The 21,054-nt window shown below is 49.7% G+C and overlaps 1 protein-coding gene across 1 annotated transcript in view; it reads right to left on the minus strand.

Moving 5' to 3' along the window:
* Positions 1-21,054, minus strand: part of EBF4 (early B-cell factor 4) — a 69,408-nt gene that overhangs the window by 8,009 nt on the left and 40,345 nt on the right. Inside the window, exons 7-12 of the mRNA XM_011943425.1 lie at positions 3,720-3,801; positions 2,836-2,953; positions 2,603-2,736; positions 2,383-2,509; positions 250-338; positions 9-121 (exon numbers count right to left, since the gene is read on the minus strand). Coding sequence (XP_011798815.1) covers positions 9-121; positions 250-338; positions 2,383-2,509; positions 2,603-2,736; positions 2,836-2,953; positions 3,720-3,801 — 663 coding nt within the window. The remainder of the gene's footprint in view (positions 1-8; positions 122-249; positions 339-2,382; positions 2,510-2,602; positions 2,737-2,835; positions 2,954-3,719; positions 3,802-21,054) is intronic.

Below are 21,054 nucleotides of genomic sequence, written 5' to 3' on the forward strand. Positions count from 1 at the left end.
CCGCGTGCTGGGGAGCCCCGGGCCCGGCGGCGCTGGGAGGGCGGAGGCGCCATACCTGGTTACTGCCGGGCACTCCGTACAGGGCCTCTGCCAAGTCAGCCGCCCGCTTCAGCAGCACTTCCTGGGGACAGCGGGAGAGACAGCGGGATGGAGGGGCAGCCCCTGGGGGCGACGAAGGGGCCCTCGGGAGCCCCTCCTCACCCCCTTGCCCGCAGGACACCCTCAGCCCCGCCCCACCCCTCTGAGTACCTTGGGCAGCCTCTCGGGGTCTCCGGGGTGTCTGGGAATGACTTTCTGTAGCCTCTGGAATCCGTAGTCAATGGTGGGCTCGTTCAGAGCTGGGGAGTGGGGCGTCGTTTGAAGGACGTCTCCCCCGCAGCCCCCCACTCCCAGGGTGAGACGCAGAGCGCCAAAGGCAGGCCAGCGCCCAGTCCGGGAGCCTCGCTGCAGCCCCCTCCACCAGGCCCAGCCCAAGTTCCCCGGAAAACTCCAGGCACGCCCGGCAGTGAGGTTCGGGGAAGTTTCAGTTCCTTCGTTTCAGTTCCTTCGTTTGTTCATTCAACAAATATTTACTGGGCCAGGCTCTGTCCTCTGCCCTAGGCGCCTGGCATGAACACACCGGCACCCATTTGTGATTAGAAAAAAGGGAAACTGTATACACATATGAGTTATAGCCCTAAGGACAGGACTCGATGGAGAGTTTTCTCTTTCCATCTGGTCAAATCAGGAGTTTATTATAAAAAAAGAAAAAACTTGGCCGGGCTCGGTGGCTCAAGCCTGTAATCCCAGCACTTTGGGAAGCCAAGACGGGCGGATCACGAGGTCAGGAGATCGAGATCATCCTGGCTAACACGGTGAAACCCCGTCTCTACTAAAAAAAAAAAAGACAAAAAGCTTGCCGGGCGAGGTGGCGGGCGCCTGTAGTGCCAGCTACTCGGGAGGCTGAGGCAGGAGAACGGCGTGAACCTGGAAGGCAGAGCTTGCAGTGAGCTGAGATCCGGCCACTGCACTCCAGCCTGGGCGACAGAGCAAGACTCCGTCTCAAAAAAAGAAAAAACTTAACAATCTCCATTTAATCACGGCTCAAGTGGACTCTGCAGCATCTGAGGGCTAGAGGTTTGCATGCACCCCAGGGAAGCAACTGGAGAAGTGGGTGGCTTGGGCTGGGGCGGATGGAAGTGGAGAAGATCCGGCCAGCGGCCAGATTCTACATTGCATCTCCACGTGTGTTGTGTTCACTGCTTACCTTGGCGTTGTGCAAGGGGTGTGTGTGTATGTGCGTCTGACCCAGTTCCCCACGCCCTTCTCCCCCTCCTTCACCTTTTCCTGTTCCCTGCACCCTCCTTTTCGGATAGCCTGGCCCCGACCTAATCCACCAGTCTCAAAGCCCTACCTTCACCTGTAATTTTGACTTAGTGAATTTCCTTTAGTTTCCCGGCAAAGAGAAAGCACTCACTTCTGGGGCTGGATCCTTGTCACTCCTTCTCCTGCAACTGCCCTTCCTTCCCCAGGTCAACCTCCCCACTAAGCCCTCGAGTTTCGGCTCAGTCGGACTCAGCAGACACTCCCTACCAGAGGTTTTCCTTGATCGTCAGCCCCTTGACCGTGTGACCCCACCCACCCCACGCGGTTCTCTGTTCAGCCTTTCCGTGTTAGACTGGAGCTCCCTGAGGGTAAGTAGGGTCACTACCGAGTGTCTCTCGAAGGGCTCGGTGAGCATCGGTGCGGGGGGGGGGGGGGGCGATGGTGGGGACTGCGGTGGGCTGGAGAGAAGTGGGTGGCTTAGCTGGGGCGGGGCTGGAGGATGGAAATGGAGAAGACTTGGCCAGCGACAAATAGAGCCAGGATGGGGGGTTCTACACTGCCTCTCCACGTGTGTTCACTTCTCGCGCTGGCGTCGTGCAAGGGGTGTGCATGTACGCATGTGTGTACATGCAGAGTGAGGCCTGGGGTAGCGTGGGGGAACCAAGAGACCCAGAAAAGATTCAAAAGATTCGGGGAGCAGCGATCCCATTGGCATCTTTGTAATAAACATCCCTTTGGAGAGGCTCTAAACCCTGGAGGGTCTGCAGGCAGAAGACACAGTGTGCAGGAGGTGAGATGGCCAAGGGAGAAAGAATGTTGGTTGTGGGGGGGACTTTGTCCCGGGGAAGGGACTAAGGAGCCAGAGGCCAGGGAGGGAAACACACAGAGCCACGGAAAGACGGTCCTGCGAGCGGAGCGATCACAGGCATAGATGGGTGAAGGTGGCCAGACGTCGCCTGGGGGTGCGGCCACAGCGTAGAGCTGGGCTAACTCCTAACTCCAAGAACGGAGATGAGTGCGCGGGGTAGGGCTCCCTCCTTGCACCTTAGATCTCCCCTCCCCCGCCCGACTCCTTACCTGTGTAGACAAAGCGGCCGGGTGCTCCCTTGCAAAACTGCTTGGACTTGTAGGAGAGGGTCACCTCCACCACCCCGGGGATGTGCCGCGGGGGCGTCTGCACCCGGATGGCGTGGGGCGTGATGAGCTGCGAGGGGAGAGGGGAGGCCTGCAGGTCCCGCACCGGCGAGGGGAGGGCCCAGCCCCCAGGCCCAGGGGGAGACTGGCGGGGTTGGCCCACCTCGCTCCACACGAGCACGTTTCCGAACACGACCTGCAACCCGTCGAAGAAGTTGTCGCCGATGACAATGACGGTGGCGCCGCCCGTGGTCCAGCCCTCCCCGGGGCTGATGGCCTTGATGCAGGGGGTGGCAGCTGGGAGGCAGGAGAGGACCCAGGTCAGGGGACCGCGCTGAGGTGGGGCCTGGGGGCTGGCTGGGCCCGCGGCGGCCGGGGCTGGGCCGGGGTCCTGACCTTCGGAGGGGTCCAGGCGGCGCGCCCTGCGGCCATGCTTGGAGTTGTTGTGCACAAACATGTTGTCGGACACGGCCAGCACGTGTCCGTCCACGCTCACCGTCGTGGACACCACCACCTGCGGGGAGAGCCGAGGCCAGCCTGGCTGGGGCCCTCGGGGGCTCCCGGGAGGGGAATGTGGTGGGGAACCAGCACCTTGAGGCTGGTGGCTGGATGCTGGAATTTAGGGTCACTGGTGGGAGGAGGAGGGCTTCAGTCCTGCAGTGTCTGAGCTGGTGGAAGGGGGCCAGCTGGATCAGGTGACACCCCCAGATGAACTGACTCCCCAGGCGCTACAAAAATAAAGACCCCTGAAAAAACTGGCTCCTTGGGCAAAGAATGGCTACTGTTTTTGCATACACAGAATGCTGGGCTGTATCCAGGGGCCTCCAAGGCAGGAATGGGGTCTTAGGCAAGTGGAGGGAGCAGCATCAGCCGCAGAACCCCATCAGCAGGAGCCCCTGCCCTATTCTGGGGAGAAAACTGGGGCTGCCTTCTTCCCCCGCCCTGCACTGGGAGGGGTGTGCAGGCTAGGGATGTGCTAAGGGCAGCTGCTCTCCGCTTCACGCTATGCAAATTGCCTGGGTCGTTAATCATGTAAAAATGTCACAATTAGCATCTTCTTAAGTGGGACTCTAATGAAGCCTCCCTTGGCAGCCAGCATAAGTTGAGAAGGAGCTGCCCCACCCCCAGCAGGCACCAGGCTGGGGAGGCACAGGGCTGGGCAGAGGTCTGCCTTGGAGGCCTTTCCCAGGGTGGCAGGGTCACAGCCTTCCCTTCCCCCTCCCATCCCCTCCATCAGGAAAGGGTGGGGTCGCAAGGGGAAACCCTTTCTCCAGACCCACCTGGAAGCGGCGCATGTCTCGGGGATTCCCCGCATTCTTCAGGCAGTTCTGGTTGCATTTGAGGAAGAACTTGAGGAAGAACCTGAAACAGTGTGTGGTCGGTGGGCTCAAGGGTCTGGGGGTTCTGGAAACAGGTGAAGATCCAACTGCTGCTTGCCATCCCCCCTCTCCGCAGGATGCCTCCCCTCTTCCTGCTCCCACTTAGGTACACATCCCATATTCCCATCATGGTCTGCATATACCAGGGTGCCTGATACACACCACACAGACCCATCGCAATGACAACTTCACTACACAACCACACACACAGTGTACCGATCACACAGTGCTTATTTATGCCACAAAGTTTGTATTTAGCACTCCCACACAGCATATATTCATCACAAAGAGTAAGCCCGTTCTATACACCACATACACCTATTACTCATTATACCCAACACACTGATACCCATGTGTGTATGCACACTTACCCAATGTAACCTTATCACACACAGTGTATATGTCACAGTATATGCTCACCACCCATACAGTACCTCTGTCACACAACACACCCCTCCCCAGAGTATACCCGTCACCACACAATGTCACTCCTCAGACACAGCACACTCTTCGTAGGCGCTGTTTATGCCTTGTATACTATTACTCACAAAATACAGCCATCACACACACTCAGGGTATAACCTTCACACAAGCGTAAGCGACATGTACTCCACATATAGCCTGCACTCATCACACACACGGCATACTAATCAGACACAGAGCCCGTACCCGTCACGCACGGTGTATACCCGCGCTACGCAATATATGCACAGAGAAATAGGAAATACCCAGAACACATACATTAATACACATCTTATGCTGTAAATGATTACTCAAAATATAGTTCTTGCAAATACTGTAAAGCCATACCATATAGCAGATGCCCCCAGCAAATTCACCTCCCACATGGCAGATCCTCCTCCCACACATTTTATATCCATTATACATGTAGGAAAACTTAATTACACAGAGCACATACCCACCATATACACATGGTGTATCTGTCAGACATGTGGTCCAGAGACACCGTGAATGTCTTCTTTTTTACATAGAGTTATTGAGAAAAAAACACATATGCGCTGATGAGGCTGCTTTTTGGACAAACACATAAGCACTTGGTCCTCCTCTCCTTCCTGGCAGTTGGCTGGGAGGGTGCAGCCTTGGTCCTGTCACCTACCAGTAAGGTAGCCATGGACAATATTCTGGCTGTTGTACTCTTTTTTTTTATCCTGTTTTTTGTTTTGTTTTGTTTTTTGTTTTTGAGGTGGAGTCTCACTGTGTTGCCCAGGCTCACCATCTCTCACTACAACCTCCACCTCCCAGGTTCAAGCAATTCTCCCTGCCTCAGCCCTCAGCTTCCCGAGTAGCTTGGATTACAGGCGCCTGCCACCACGCCTGGCTAATTTTTGTAGTTTTAGTAGAGATGGTGTTTTGCCATGTTGGCCAGGCTGGTGTCGAATTCCTGATCTCAGGTGATTCACCCGCCTTGGCCTCCCAGAGTGTTGGGATTACAGGTGTGAGCCACTGCGCCCGGCCCTGTTGTACTCTTAGTAAACTTGGAATATGATCAGTATCTGCCTTATGCCTTATAGCACTCTGTGAGCATCTGGGACGATGCCCTTTACAAACTGTAGAGCGCGGGGCTAACGTCTGCAGTAGGTCCTGACGTGTGGCACAGCCTCCTAGGCCACTGTATGAGTTTCTCCAGTCAGTCAGCTTTCTCATTTTATCTCCAACCAATTGGGAGATATTTTTACCATACTATTTACTAGAGCAAATACAAGAATCCCAAACCTGGGGTGGAACTTTAACCACTGTATAGGTACTCATGTACTACTTATGTACCCCAAATTTGAATGTTCATTTAATTCACCAGAGTTGCCTCCAAAGTCTGCAAACATTAAATTCCCATTCAGAGGAAGATTTGTTACAGGCCCTGAAAGCCTAGTCCCCAAAAAGGAGGTCCCCAAGTGCTGGGAGGAGCAAGCACCAGTCCTGGAACTGAGGTGTCCCCAGGGGGCAGCCCCTCCTTGGGAGCTGGTGGCAGTCACCTTCCTGGTGATACCTCTCCCTGGGGTCTTGCCTCTGTCTACATTCTCAGCACTTTTCATGTTCCCCCACAGTGGGCACCCCCTATATTTCCCAAATGGTGCATCCCTACAGTGCAGACAATCCATTTACCCCTACAGGATACTCTGCAGTGCACACAGCTGTTATGCCCCCAAACAGTAGTCGCCAATGTGTAGTCGCCATATATACCCCTATGGGTCACCCCGAGGTGCAGACACCTCCAGTGCTCCTGAGAGGTACACCTGCACAGTGGACGCACTCCATTTCTCTCTTATTAGTTACTATAGTAATCACTCCCTACACCCCTTATGACACCCCATGGTGTAAACACACTACACCCACATATGTGACATGCTCCTTATCCATGCCCCACATTCACATGTGGCAGAATATAGACTCCCTGCTCACACACACAGTGCAGACCAGTTCATTTAAATTAAGTACTTGTGTGCGCAGTCCTTTGGCAGGTGCTAGATGGAGGAAAAAACACCAGGATGGCTCATGGTCCCTGTCCTAAAGGGACTGAAGGCTCACCTTCGGATACCACTGAGGATGCGACAAGCATAGGACTGCACCAGAAGATGACACAGGTGCCCACTGCACCCCACACCACTCAAAAGTACAGAATCAAGAGGAAGGGTCCTTGGGAAGGGGCCAAGATAGGGGCTCTGGCCAGGCCTGGACTCTCTGCGTGACCTGGGGTAGGTAAATCCTTCCACACCCATGAAGGGAGAGTAGCGACTGAAGGCTGCCATGATACCTTCTAGTCCTGCCTCTGGGACATCCTTTACTTCCACCCTCCCCAAGGCTGTGGTTTCCTGCTCCCTCACTGGCCCTTCCCCAAGCCTTTGCTCAGTAGGTCTTCCCACTCCCACTATCCCTTTCCAGTAAAGGTTTCATTTGTCCTTTGGGTCCACACCAATTCTCACACCCTGCACAGCCACCATTTTCTGGCCACTCTAGGTTTCAAGGACCACCCCTCCCTGAGAGCCCTAGGGCCCTGCCAGCACCTCTGTCTGTGGGGACACTTCAGTATTTGAGCCTGGCTAGCATTACCTGCAGAGTGTGGGTGAGTAAAAGCAGCTGCACAAGGCCATGGCCTGCGGTGGGAGCTGAGGGTCAGTCCTCTTCTCCCTTCCCTCTGGGCCTGTCCTCAGAGCTAGCACATAGTTGAAGCCATCCATGGTGCAGCTGAAACCTCACTCCCTTCCAGCTGGTAGTCCACGAGGCTGCTCCCAGTCAGAGAGCCTGCACCACCCCCCAAGACCAGCAGCGTCAGTGTCACCTGAGACCTTGCTACAAATGTAGAATCTCAGCCCCCACCTCAGACCTGCTGAGTCAGAATCACATATCTGCGTTCATACACCCTCCAGGTGATGCTGGTGCACACTGAAGTTTGAGAACTACTGCACTGGAGCTGCGTTACCCATTACTATAGCCGCCAGCCCCATGTGGCCTGAACCCTTGCAGTGTGGCTAGTCCGAACTTGAGATGTGCTGTAAGTGTAAAACACCCATCAGATTTCCAAGACATAGAAAAAAAATAAAATAAAATAATTCATCAGTAATCTTTTATGTTGATTTCATGTGGAAATGCTCATCTTTTAGCTATATTGGGTTAAATAAAATGTATTATGATAATTAGTTGTATCAGTTTCCTGTGGCTACTGGAAAATTTAACATTACATATGTGACTTGAGGCCCTGCTCGGTGGTTCATGCCTGTAACCCCAGCATTTTGGGAGGCCGAGGTGGGTGGATTGCTTGAGGCCAGGTGTTTGAAACTAGCCTGGCCAATGCTGCAAAACTCCATCTCTTCTAAAAATATCAAAATTAGCTGGGAGAGGTGGTGCATGCCTGTAGTCCCAGCTACTCAGGAGGCTGAGGCATAACAATTGCTTGAACGGGGGAGGTGGAGGTTGCAGTGAGCCAAGATTGCACCACTACACTCCAGCCTGGGTGACAGTGAGACCTTGTCTCAAAAAAAAAAATAAAATAAAAGCATATTTACATATGTGGCTTGCATTATATTAATATTGGACAATGCTTCTCTGGAGTGTGTGTCTCTAGGAGAAAGTGACTCACATTTACTATTGATTGGAGCACAGACTGTAAAGTTAAGTGCTAATTTGTAGAAAATTGATAAGATACAAATGATATTTGTCAGTGGGAGCTAAAAACTTTGATGACCTGGAGGTAGAGCATGGAAAGATAGATAATAGAGACTGGGAAGGGTGAGTTGGGGGGTGTGGAGTGAAGAGAAGTGGGTTATAGGGTACAAACAAACAGCAGGATAGAAGGAATAAACTTGATGTCTGATAGCAGAGTAGGGTGACTATACTTAGCCAAAATGTATTGTACCTGCACTATGGACACCCTAAATATCCAGATTGGATCACCACACATTGTATACTTTCACTTGTACCCTGAGAATTTATACTCCCCCAAATTTATATGACTTGGAAACAAATTATATTTGTCAGGAGAAGTAAATACTTTCTGTTTGGTGGAGAAATAAGCCCTAAAGATGATAAAATTGTCCTATGGACATTAACTTTGTATCTAATTTGGCAATCTTATTCCAGTATTTTTCACACAATCCCTTGCCTTTCCTTCCCTCCCTTCCAGTCCTTTCCATATAAGCACGCACACTCACACACTCACACATATGTCAGTCGGTTTCTCTTCGTCTTCTTTGAATCAGCTTTGTCATCCCATTGGTTTCCTCATCAATAAGTTATAGAAAACTTCGACACATGCTCAGTAGCAATTTGTATGAGACTCATGCTTTTGACATTTTGAAGACTGTGCTTTGGCAAAGGTGACCGGTCCCCGAAGGCTCCTGCCTTCCAAGGCTGGACCTGGAATTAGAGGACTTCCGCTGGGGTCTAGAACCAGGAGCAGTGCCCTGGCTCTCCCCTGGACCTAGAGTGACTGCCAATCCTCGGGTGTGGCTGCCTGGTCCTCTCTTTGCCCACCAGGGGGAGACAGACACACCGCGGAGGCTGGAAGGGCAAACATGAGGACAACCCAGGGGACTTCTCCCTTGGCTGACGCCAAGGGGGTGACGCTTTATTCCACCTGAGCAGTCAGGGAAGGATGAAAATGGAGTCAGGGAAGAAGAAGGAGGGGCAGCAGGTCCTCCAAGCCATGTCTGCACAGAGGCCCGATGCGGGGGCTGGGGACTTGGAGAGGGTGAGAGGCCCTGTGGGCAGGGGAGCTTCAGGGAGACATATACACATGTGGAGCACACGTGGACATGGGAACTGCAGGCAGGTGCTTCCCTTGAAAGAAAAGAGCCTGGGCAGGGGCTGGGTAAGTGAGGACAAGGTTCCGGGCCTGGGACACCCTGCAAGGACTTGAGGCAGGAAGGGATGTGAACTTTGTTGAGGGGCTTGAAGCCCTGCTTGTCACCATGGAACCACCCCCCACCTCTAAAGCTTGGATGAGCCTGGAGGTGTTCTCTGAGCAGCCCTCCCCACTCCTGGCCCTATGGGGTTGAAAGGGAGTCTAGGAAAGCCCCTTTTTCCTGCCCAGGATGGGGGCAGGGGGCAGGGAGTGGGGGGAGCAAAGTGAGCCCAAGTTCACAGCCCTCTCTGACCTGAGAATCCCCATGGAGGGTGAACACTGCAGGACCAGTGTCCAGTGCCATCCCACTGTGGCCGTGAGGCTCTCTGAGGGCATGGCTTCCTAATCCAGACCCCACAGAAAGGGGAGTAAGGGAAAGGCCAAGTCCCAGAAGCTTCCATTAGGATTACTGGAAGAAAACACCATAAATACAAGCATGCCTTACACATAAAATGCATTAGGGAGGTAACTTTGCAAACAAACAAATAAAACAAAACAAAACAAACAAACAAAAAACCAGGGAACCAGTTCTAACCCATCAGGTACTTAGCAGCTTAGCAAGTGCCCAGAATGCTGCTGAGTGTGTCACTTTGGCATTATCTTGCTGAATGCCCCAGGTGATGTCGATGCCCAGGTGGTGTCGGTCTGCAACCATTCCCACTTCACAGATGAGAAAACCAAGGCTAAGCTACAAAGACATAGTAAATGCCGAAGTCAGGATATGAACACGGGTCTTTATGAACCACTGATGCCGATAAGAGTCCTAGAAGTCCTTGTAAGTGGGGCTCTCAGAGTCCGACTCAGGCTGGTACTGCAGCGGCAAGCCTGCCTTCAAAAGCGGCTCTGAGAGGCAGGCTGTGTGGGGACCAGGAGAGCTATGTTGTGGGGATTTCCTCGAGGTTACAAATTCAACAGGGTTGCAAAGGACAAACTCCGGTCCTCTTGCTCCTAGTTTTGGGATTTTGGCTGTTGTGACTGCTGCTGTCAGTTGAGAAGATCTTCAGTATTAAAAAAACAATGGAACCAAGAGTTAAAAATTGTTCTAGCTCATTGGGGCTATAGGGGCTTCGTTATTCCATTCTGCCTATATTCCACATTCTCAATAAAAACTTTAATGAAAGACCAGAAGAAGAGCTGTGAACAGTGGTCATCCAACTAATGAAGTATCTAAAGGGCGATAGTTATGCATCATGACTCTGATGCCTGTGACTTAAAGGAAAGCTCAGAGTAGTTCACCCGCACACCCACCTTACTACATCCTGAACTTAGTTTAGCCTTCGTAATGATGTCTATAAATGCTTTTTATTCCTCCCCGTAAAAACAGCTCAAGATGAAATGAAAATAAACTTCTTGTCCATGGAGTATTTCCTATCAAAGAAGCAAATTCTGGGTTGAGTATGGCTGAAGTGCAAACATTTAACTTATACACTACTTCTCAGGGGTGACACCATTGGATAAAGTAAACTTCCCAAGCACAGTGCTTTACTCAAAAGAGACACTCAGTAGAGAGGGCAAGTGTGAAGGCAATTGATGTGAGTCCACTGTTAAACTCTAGGTTCTCACGGGGTGGAAGGCAGAGTGGGATGGAGCTGCCTTTTTCTTTTTCTTTTTTTTTTTTGAGACAGGGTCTCACTCTGTTGCCCAGACTGGAGTAGAGTGGTGTGATCTTGGCTCACTGCAGCCTTGACCTCTCAGGCTTAAGTGATCCTCTCACCTCAGCCTCCTGAGCAGCTGGGACTACAGGTCACACTACCATGCTCAGCTAATTTTGTTTATTTTTTGTAGAGACGGAGGTCTCAGTATGTTGCCCAGGCTGGTCTCAAACTCCTGGGCTCAGGTGATCCTTCTGACTCAGCCTCTCAAAATGCTGCGATTACAGGCATGAGCCACTGTGTCTGGCCTGGAGCTTTTTTTGGAAGACAACGTCCAGGTACTCTATAGTGAGTTGATGCCTGCCTGATTCCCTCATGCCCCAGCTGCAGTGTAGATGGTCAAATGGCTCACGGCTGCCCTGAGTTAATCTGAGAATTCCCCTCAGCCAAGAGCATATACAACCCACCAGTAGCCCACAGCCAATGACACGTTGACATTACAAGGAGGACCAACTCTCTGGCCATTCACACTCCAGACCTCCGCACGGGATAGGCTGACGCTAGACTCCAGCTGAGACCACCTCCTCGTTAAGCTCCCTCTGCGCTCATTCCTTTTCTCCTGAGAGCTCTCCTTCGATAAACCTCTTCCACAAGAATCCCCATCTCAGGCTCTGCTTCCAGGAATCCCATCCTAAGTAAACCTTAGGTCACAGAGCTAAGGCTTTTCACCAGCTTTTTCCTCCCTGCATCCCCACGAGACACTTAAGGCTGAAATTATGTTCTCACTTCCAAAGAGAAAGCTGTCAGTGAGTCAGAGAGCTGGAAGGAGAGCCCAAGTGCATTTTCCACTACAGGACTGTCAGGGGCAAGGAAGAGCATGTCTAGATTACAGTGCTCCCTAAGGGAACTTTTTCCAGAATGATATGCACTAGCCACACATGGCTACCGAGCACTTGAAATGTGGCTAGTGCGACTGAGGAACTGAATTTTATTTCATTTTCATTAACATTTAAATTAAATTAAATGTTTAATCTTTTTTTTTTGAAATGGTGTCTCGCTCCGTTGCCCAGGCTGGAGTGCAGTGGCCCAATCTCAGCTCACTGCAACCTCCGCCTCCTGGGTTAAAGCGATTCTCCTGCCTCAGCCTCCTGAGTAGCTGGGACTAAAGGTGACTGCCACCATGCCCAGCTAATTTTTGTTATTTAGTGGAGACAGGGTTCCACCATATTGGTCAGGCTGGTCACGAACTCCTGACCTCAGGTGATCCACCCGCCTTGGCCTCCCAAAGTGCTGGCATTACAGGCATGGGCCACTGTGCCCGGCCATTTTAATTAACATAAATCTAAATAGTCACATGTGGCTCCAGACTACCATATTGCACAGTGCAGATCTAGAAAGAAGGTGTGCAGTGAATGGAAATACAAGCTGGGGCAGGGTGTTCCGAACAACAGTGTGTCCTGTGAAGGCCTTGGGAAAGACAGCAGATTGAGTGAACGGTAGATTAAATTGGATATGTGTTTCCAAGCCCAAAGTTGGCACTGCAGCCTGAGATGGGGAAATAAGGGGAGAGGGATCCTCTGCTAATTTTTATCCTAAAAGATTTGTCTTGGACTCCCATGATCCTCAGAAGAAACTGAAGCAGTTTCTGGCTCTCCAGCATTTTCATTGTCTGCCTCTCTCTACCCTCAGCTCAGGGACAGAGGAGGACACAGATGGCTGGGCCATTCATCCCCTCATTCATTCCATACACCCACTTAAAAAGATTTATTAAATACCTTCTATGTGTCAGGCACTGGGACATTGTACAAAATCTTAAGGAAATTACAATCCAACAGGAAAGAGAAACTCAGGAAGACAGAGTGGTGGGCATGGCAGGAGGATGTGCCAAGTGTAATCTGCAGTAGCCACTTATTTTGCCTAGGGGAGGCGGAAGGCTTCCTAGAGCTCCTATTTGGTCTTGGGTGTTGGGTCTTGGAGGATCTCACTGAGAAGCAGGAGGCAGGGCACTCCATGCAAAGGGACTAACAGCTCTGCCACGGGGCAGACGGCTCACTCGTCCAGTGGTGCCTAACAAGACTGAGGAGGGCAGCGTGGCTTGGGGCCTGGGGTTGGGACCAAATCATGGGGGACTTGGACCCTGCGGGCGATAGGAAGGCTGCAGGGGATATCTCCCTTCAGGCAGAGACAGGCACCAAAGGGCCTAGGCTAGAGAAGGGAAGGGGAATGAGGAGCTTACTGCAATAGTTCAGGCCCATATGGGGTTGACCCAGGCTGCTTCCTGGTCTTAGCCTGTGGTAGCAGCCAAGACAGACTGTCCCCAGGGCCATAGCCACCTGCCAGGCCTGGACCTGGCCTCGCCACCATGATCCCCACCCGGGTAGAGGTGGCTGCAGTGCAGATGGGCTGGGGGACTATAAATAGCCAGGGCGCATACATTAGCATGCCAATGCACCCGCACCCCATCCTCTATGCTAATGGCCCACCATGCGCCTGAACACCTTCTGTTCCCCTGCATGCATTTGCATGCACAATTAGCATAATCTTGTATAATTAATGAACAGCGTCAATTTTAGCTCCTAAGTAATTTGATTAACATGTTGATAGGGCACTTACTAGGCTCTCCAAACCTCAGGGCTGGGCATGGGGCCTGAGGAGAAGGGGAGGGAGGTGGAGAGACTGCTAAGGGGCCCCCAGCTGCCCACTAAGAGTGGCAGTGACTCCACTTCCCCCAAACCAGGCCTGAGGGGAGGGGAGGAAGGGTGGAGTGGCTGCTAATGGGAGGCCTCTGGGCATGCCACATGCAGTGGCAGGAAGGGGCTGGAGCATGGTCACCGTGGTATGTGCCTGTATGCACACAGATGTACACACACACCCACACAAGTCCCCTCAAGCCTGGGGAGTCTTCTGCGAATGCAGGCTATCAGAGTCCACGGGAGGAACAGAAGAGAAGGAGAGATAGAGAAAAAGGAGGGAGGAGGGGGAATGGGGCATAGACAGCAGCAGAAGCTACAGACCTGAAAAGGGTGCTTGTGAGTCACACAGAGATTTAAAGGAGAAGCTAGGAGTCTAAAGGAAAGAAGTTGTGGGTTCCTCTGGCCTTGGGCAGAGGTGGTGATGGAGGTGAGCCCTGGGCTCCAAGACCAGATACCTTGGCACCTCTTATCTATGAATCAGGTGAGAGGTGGGTAGGGGGTGTTAGCAAGGCCTGGCATCTTCTACAATTCACCAAGCAACCAGGGCAGAGAGAACAGACAGAAGGCCAAGTGAGAGTGTCCCCTTCCTATTCAGAGAAAGACCCATCCCAGCCTGGGACGTCTACCCCTGACTGTGGGCTCTGACACTGGAGGCAGGACATTCCTCCTTGCTCCTTGGCTCTCACCCTGACCTTTCTTTCTTTTCTTTCTTTTTGAGATGTAGTCTTGCTCTGTTGCCTAGGCTGGAGTGCAGCGGTGCAATCTTGGCTCACTGCAACTTCTGCCTCCTGGGTTCAAGTCATTTTTCTGCCTCAGCCTGCCGAGTAGCTGGGACTATAGGTGCCTGCCACCACGTCCGGCTTTTTTTTTCACATTTTTAGTAGAGGTGGGTTTTCACCATGTTAGCCAGGCTGGTCTCAAACTCCTGACCTCAAGTGATCCGCCCACCTTGGCCTCCCAAAGTGCTGGGATTACAGGCATGAGCCACTGCGCCCGGCCCGAACGTTCTTGCTGCTGTCTAGGCTCAGCTGCACTTACTCTAAGATGATTGGTAAGGGTGGGGGGCAGGAGGGTAAGAAATGACTTTGAGGCGGTCACTGTGCTGGGCACTGCATGAATACATCCTACTAACTCTACAGCATCCTCTCCTTCCCAGAATCACAGGAGGCTCATCAGTCAGCTCCATTTTACACATTAGGGAACTGAAGCTGAGGGAGGTGAGAACTTGCTCCAAGTTACATAGCCAGACATCCCAGGTTGGCTTGAGTCCCTAACCCTCAATAACTCTCCACTTTGTGGAGAAAGCTTATTATTCAAGTTGCAGGCGGTTCACTCACTAGCTGCCTCCAATCCACCTATTATGGTTCCTAGGCTGCCTCATGCCTGCAGTTCCCCTCTTCCCCCAATTTTCTTTTCCTTTTTCTTTTCTTTTTCTTTCCTTTTTTTTTTTGAGACGGAGTTTCGCTCCTGTTGCCCAGGCTGGAGTGCAGTGTGTGATCTCGGCTCACTGCAATCTCCGCCTCCCGGGTTCACGCCATTCTCCTGTCTCAGCCTCTGGGGTAGCTGGGACTATAGGTGCCCACCATCATGCCTGGCTATTTTTTTGTATTTTTAGTAGAGATGGGGTTTCACCGTGTTAGCCAGGATGGGCTCGATCTCCTGACCTCGTGATCTGCCCACCTCGGCCTCCCAAAGTGCTGGGATTACAGGCGTAAGCCACTGCGCCCGGCCCTCTTTCCCCAATTTTCTATGGAGGCACTGTCCAAATCTCTACTCCTGTCTCAGCATGGGGGCCACTCTGGCCCTAAGCTTGGCTTCGGCTGCCCAGAGGTCTCCTCATAAGTCCTTCCTCTTCTTAGGGGTCCTTTGGAGACCTTTGTCCTTATGATTGGCATCTCAGCCTATATGATCCTCAGAGCACATGAGCGAATCTTGCTTGAACCCCCTCTGCTTCTCCCTCCCTGAAATGCTCTCAGCTCTGAAAAGATTGGTGGGGGCTGGGGAGAGTGAGGAAGGAAGTGCAGTGCATTCAGGTGGCAAGAGGGAAGACCTCAGTCTCACCTCAGTACTGACCCAGCAGGGAGGTTCTGGAACCTCAAGGGGGATTGCCAGAATGGATCTGGACAGAAGTCTGTGCTTGCAGCATGAGTGTGGGAGATCCTGTTGGAAAGGGTGGAAGGAGATGGATGACACTGGGCTAGTTTTGTGGCTGTAGAGGAAAACAGGGAATGTTGCATTGACCAGTGGATTAGGAAGGGGGCTGATTCTTTTTTTTTTTTTTAAGACGGAGTCTCACTCTGTCGCCCGGGCTGGAGTGCGGTGGCCGGTTCTCAGCTCACTGCAAGCTCCGCCTCCCGGGTTTACGCCATTCTCCTGCCTCAGCCTCCGAGTAGCTGGGACTACAGGCGCCCGCCACCTCGCCTGGCTAGTTTTTTGTATTTTTTAGTAGAGACGGGGTTTCACCTTTGCCTGATCTAAGGTCTAAATTTTCCCCCAATGGTCTCGATCTCCTGACCTCGTGATCCGCCCGTCTCGGCCTCCCAAAGTGCTGGGATTACAGGCTTGAGCCACCGCGCCCGGCCCCGGGGCTGATTCTTTTGAAGTTCCCACAGATCCTTCTCATCTAATTCTACTTGTAATTTGCCTGATCTAAGGTCTAAATTTTCCCCCAATAGAGTAGACCACAGCTTACCTTTGCCAGTGGCTGAGACCTAAACTGTTCCAACAGTGTCACTGAACAACACCCACCAGGCAGCAGGCACAATTACATGCCAGGGAGTATCCATAACCCCCAGCTCCTGTCTATCTCTGGGAGCCAGAGAAGAGCTATGAGCCTCCCATGGGAGGGGATCTTTCCCCACCCCTACCACAGGGTCATCTGGGCCAATCAAGCAAAGTCTTAGAGCTGTGATGTCAGATACAGTAACTATGTGTTATTACTTAAATTTGATTTAAATTAAACACAATTAAATACTCAATTCCTCAGTCACAGTAGCTACATTTCAAGTGCCCAATAACTATGTGTGGCTATTGGTTACCATATTGGTCGGTACAGAACATTTCCATCATTGCAGAAAGTACTATTGGACAGTGTGGTCTTCAAGCCTTACACTGTTCTCTATTTCTTCTTATCATTATGTAATTATAGATAATCTCTACTGACCTTTCTTCGAGTACACAAATTTTTTTCAAAATTATAAAATGTTGTTTACATAATTATATTTGTCTCCTCAACTGCTCTGTAAGCTCTCAGAGGGCAGGGATCATTGTGTAAGCCTCTCTTCTCCCAAGCATCCATCATAGTGCCAGTCCCACAACAGGTGCTAATTGATTCATGATGGAATTCAAGAGTCAAAAATTACTGTGACTGGATGAATGCTGGACTAAAGCCCCCAAGTCATTTTTAACTTGTGCCCAGGTAAGAAATAACAATTACAGGGACAGGACTTTGGGAATTGCTGGGTAAAGACCTCTGAAAATCTGTTCTTCCATAAGGAAACAAGAATACTGGCAAACATGGTCAAAATCAACTTTCTCAGAACTCTGAAAATTAACAAAATATGTGCAACAACTCAAGGAACATTGAGGCAAGAAAAATGCCTGAGTTGTAATAAGAATAGAAAGCTTTGTGGTGTTTTAATTTGCCGTATTCCCATCCCCTACTCCCCAGCCCTGTTGAAGACCAGCTACCTTGCAACCACTATTGTAGCTGTAAAAACCAGCAAGCTAGCAACCATAGGAAGGTGTAGAGTGGGTTTGGAGCCTCTCAACAAGCTGTATTCCCAGTCAGTTTCCACTCTAACCTTTCTAGCAACTCCCTGATGGCTGTATTTGTAGAACTTGTTATTTGACCTGATTCAGAACTTACTTAGTGGGAAAGGCCCTATCTTCAGGGTGTTTGTTGAAAACCAGTGGCAATTGCTTAACATTGCAGCTACATGAGGCAGCAATACAAGTTGGGTGCAAACAAAAGTTTGGCCATAATATTTTAAAGGAAAAAGTGGGGAATAAGATGTTCACAGGGGGCTCTGAAAAGCTCTGACATATTCCTGGAGATCTAGAAAGCTATATATATATGTGCAGGGAGAGGCACATGAGCAAAAAAGGCATGGAAAGCCCCTGGTCTCTCACCTCTGGTTTATCCCAAGGGCCTGAGCAAGCAGGAAGTGAAGGTCAAGGCAGAGTTGTAAATTGCTGGAGCACTGAAGGCATGTTCTAACACATATACAGAGCCACTGCATCTGGCCTAGACAAAGACTTTTTTTTGAGGTGGAGTCTCGCTCTGTCGCCCGGACTGGAGTGCAGTGGCCGGATCTCAGCTCACTGCAAGCTCCGCCTCCCGGGTTTACGCCATTCTCCTGCCTCAGCCTCCCATGTAGCTGGGACTACAGGCGCCTACCACCTCGCCCGGCTAGTTTTTGTATTTTTTTAGTAGAGACGGGGTTTCACCGTGTTAGCCAGGATGGTCTTGATCTCCTGACCTCGTGATCCGCCCGTCTCGGCCTCCCAAAGTGCTGGGATTACAGGCTTGAGCCACCGCGCCTGGCCTGACAAAGACTTTAAATGAGCAATTATAAATATGTTCATAAAACTAAAGGAAACTATGTCTAAAAAATTCAAGAAAAGTATGAGAATGAAGTCACACCAAAAAAATCAATAAAGCATTTCAAATTATATTTTTAAAAACTCATGAAATTCTGAAGTTGAAAAGAACAATAACTAAAATTTTAAAAAACACCTGGAACAAGCTTCTCTAACTTCCGACCCATGGGGCACATGCAGCTCAGGTTGGCTTTGAATTCAGCCCAACACAAATTTGTAAACTTTCTTATTATGAGATTTTTTTGCTTTCTTTTTTTTTTTTCTCATCAGCTATCGCTAGTGTTAATGTATTTTATGTGTGGTTCAAGACAAGTCTTCTTCCAATGTGGCCCACAGAAGCCAAAAGACCTAGAGGAACTCAACAACACATCTCATTTGGTGGAAGGAAAAAAAATCATTATACTTGAATATAGGCCAATTGAGATTACCTAGTTCAGGAACAGAGAGAAAAAAGAATGAAGAAAAATGAACAGAGCTTAAGAGACCTGTGGGAGCCATCAAGCATACCAGTATATGCTTAATGGGAATCTGAGGAGAGTAGAGACGGAACAGGACAGAAAAATGTTCAAGAAAATGCCCCTAAACTTCCTAAATGTGCTCAGTAATGTTTTTCATTACTGAGCACATCTTAAGAAGTTCAATGAACTCCAAGTAGTATGAACTAAAGACATACACAAAGTATATGAGCTATACAAAGACACATCATACTCAAACTTTTGAAAGTCAAAGAAAAAGAAAGGATCTGGAAAGTAATGAGAGAAAGAGAGAGAGAGAGAAGTAACTCGTCATGTATAAGGAATCCTTAATAAGATCACCACATAACTTCTGAAACCATGAAGGTCAGAAGGCAGTGAGATGACATATTGTGTTAAAAGAAAACAATTGTCAACCCAAAAATTGCATGTCCAGCAAAACTATCAACTTCTAAAATGATCAACTTCAAAAATGAAGGAGAAATTGAGACATTTTCAGATAAACAAAAACTGAGAGGATTCATCACTAACAGGTTTGTCCTACAAGAAATGCTAAACGGAGTCCTTCAGTCTGAAATGAAAAAACACAAGACAGTAATATGAATTAACATGAACAGATAAAGAGCACTGGTAAAAGTCATTACATAAGTAAACATAAAAGAGAGTATAAATGTATTTTTGTTTGTAACAACTTTGTTTTCTTATCTAATTTAAAAGACAACTGCACATTTGTGGGGGTAGGGGATATAGGGAACTCTTTATAATTCCCTGTCTCAAAAAAAAAAAAAAAGTAAGAAAAAGAAAAAAAAGAAAAGAAAAAGAAAACACAAAGCACAATGGCAGACATAAATCCTGTTTTATCAGCAGTTACATTAAATATAAATGGATGAAATGCTTCATTAAAAGGCAGAGATTAGCAGAATGGATTAATAAAAGAAAACTACATTGCAATCCAACTATATGCTGTATATGTGAGACATACTTTATTTATTTATTTATTTTTGAGACGGAGTCTTGCTCTGTCGCCCGGGCTGGAGTGCAGTGGCCAGATCTCAGCTCACTGCAAGCTCTGCCTCCCGGGTTTACGCCATTCTCCTGCCTCAGCCTCCGGAGTAGCTGGGACTACAGGCGCCCACCACCTCGCCCGGCTAGTTTTTTGTATTTTTAGTAGAGACGGGGTTTCACCGTGTTAGCCAGGATGGTCTCGATCTCCTGACCTCGTGATCCGCCCGTCTCAGCCTCCCAAAGTGCTGGGATTACAGGCTTGAGCCACCGCGCCCGGCTGTGAGACATACTTTAAATTCAAATGTACAAAAAGCTTTGAAAATAAAAGGATGGAAAAGGAGATATCATGTGAACCCTAACTGAAAGATAGCTGGAGTGGCTATACTAATTTATGAATAGACATTAAGATAAAAATTATAAGAAACAAAGAAGGACATGTTACAATGATAAAAGTATTTATCATTAGAAAGAAATAACAATTACAAGCATATGTATCTAATAACAATCTGAGTGTAGTGCTCTGCCCATAACCCCAGCACGTTAGGAGGCTGAGGCAGGCAAATTGCTTGAATCCAGGAGTTCAAGACCAGTCCTGACAACATGGTGAAATCCCGTCTCAACTAAAAATACAAAAAATTAACCAGGCATCGTGGCATGCACCTGTAGTCCCAGCAACTCAGGGGGCTGAGGTGGGAGAATCAGCTGAGCTTGGGAGGTTGAGGCTGTAAGGAGCTGTAAGGCTGCAGTGAGCTGAGACTGCATCACTGCACTCTAGCCTGGTCAACCGGAGTGAGACCCTGCCTCAAAAGAAACAAACAAACAAACAAAAAAGCATATGTATCTAATAACAGCTCCAAAATGCATGAAGCACAAACTAACAGAATTGAAGGAACAAACAATAATAGCTGACAACTTCAATACCCTACTTGCAAGAATGCATAGAACTATTAGGTTTGACTGGGGCCCGACCTAGCATGCAACTGGTAAAGAAACTCACATTCTGTGTGTTGAAGCTCTGCACACACAATGTGAAGTGGCAAGTGAAAGGTGAGGTACTCCTGGTTTTAGCTCCATTCCTAAGAACTCATGTTCACATCCCAGAAGCACAAGGCCCATCAAGTCACAGGCAGATGGAGGCCTAGGTTCTGTGCAAGCTTCCTGTTCTAAAAGGAATGCCACAGATTACAGTGGCTTGCTCAAGAGGGAGAGGCATCTGGTACCCATGGACAGAGAAAAACTTGGTTTGTTTATAGGAAGGACGGTAGAAGTAGCCAGACAGAAGATGTCTGTGGCAGAGAATGCTTGCTGTCCTCGTTATCTAGCTCCTTCCTTTCTTTTCATGACAGAACCCTCTGAGTCTTACCTAGGTTTAGGGATGCCCATTTAGACCCTACCTTTCCCAGCCTCCCTTGCAGCAGGGTGTGGCCAATGGCATGAGCAGAGGTAAGGTGGGACCTTTAGGTTATGTCTTTATAAGTAAGCTGCTTGCCCCATTTCTTCTATCCCCTTTTGGTA

The sequence above is a fragment of the Colobus angolensis genome, unplaced genomic scaffold, assembly GCF_000951035.1.
Source record: "Colobus angolensis palliatus isolate OR3802 unplaced genomic scaffold, Cang.pa_1.0 Scaffold219, whole genome shotgun sequence".
NCBI lineage: Eukaryota > Metazoa > Chordata > Mammalia > Primates > Cercopithecidae > Colobus > Colobus angolensis.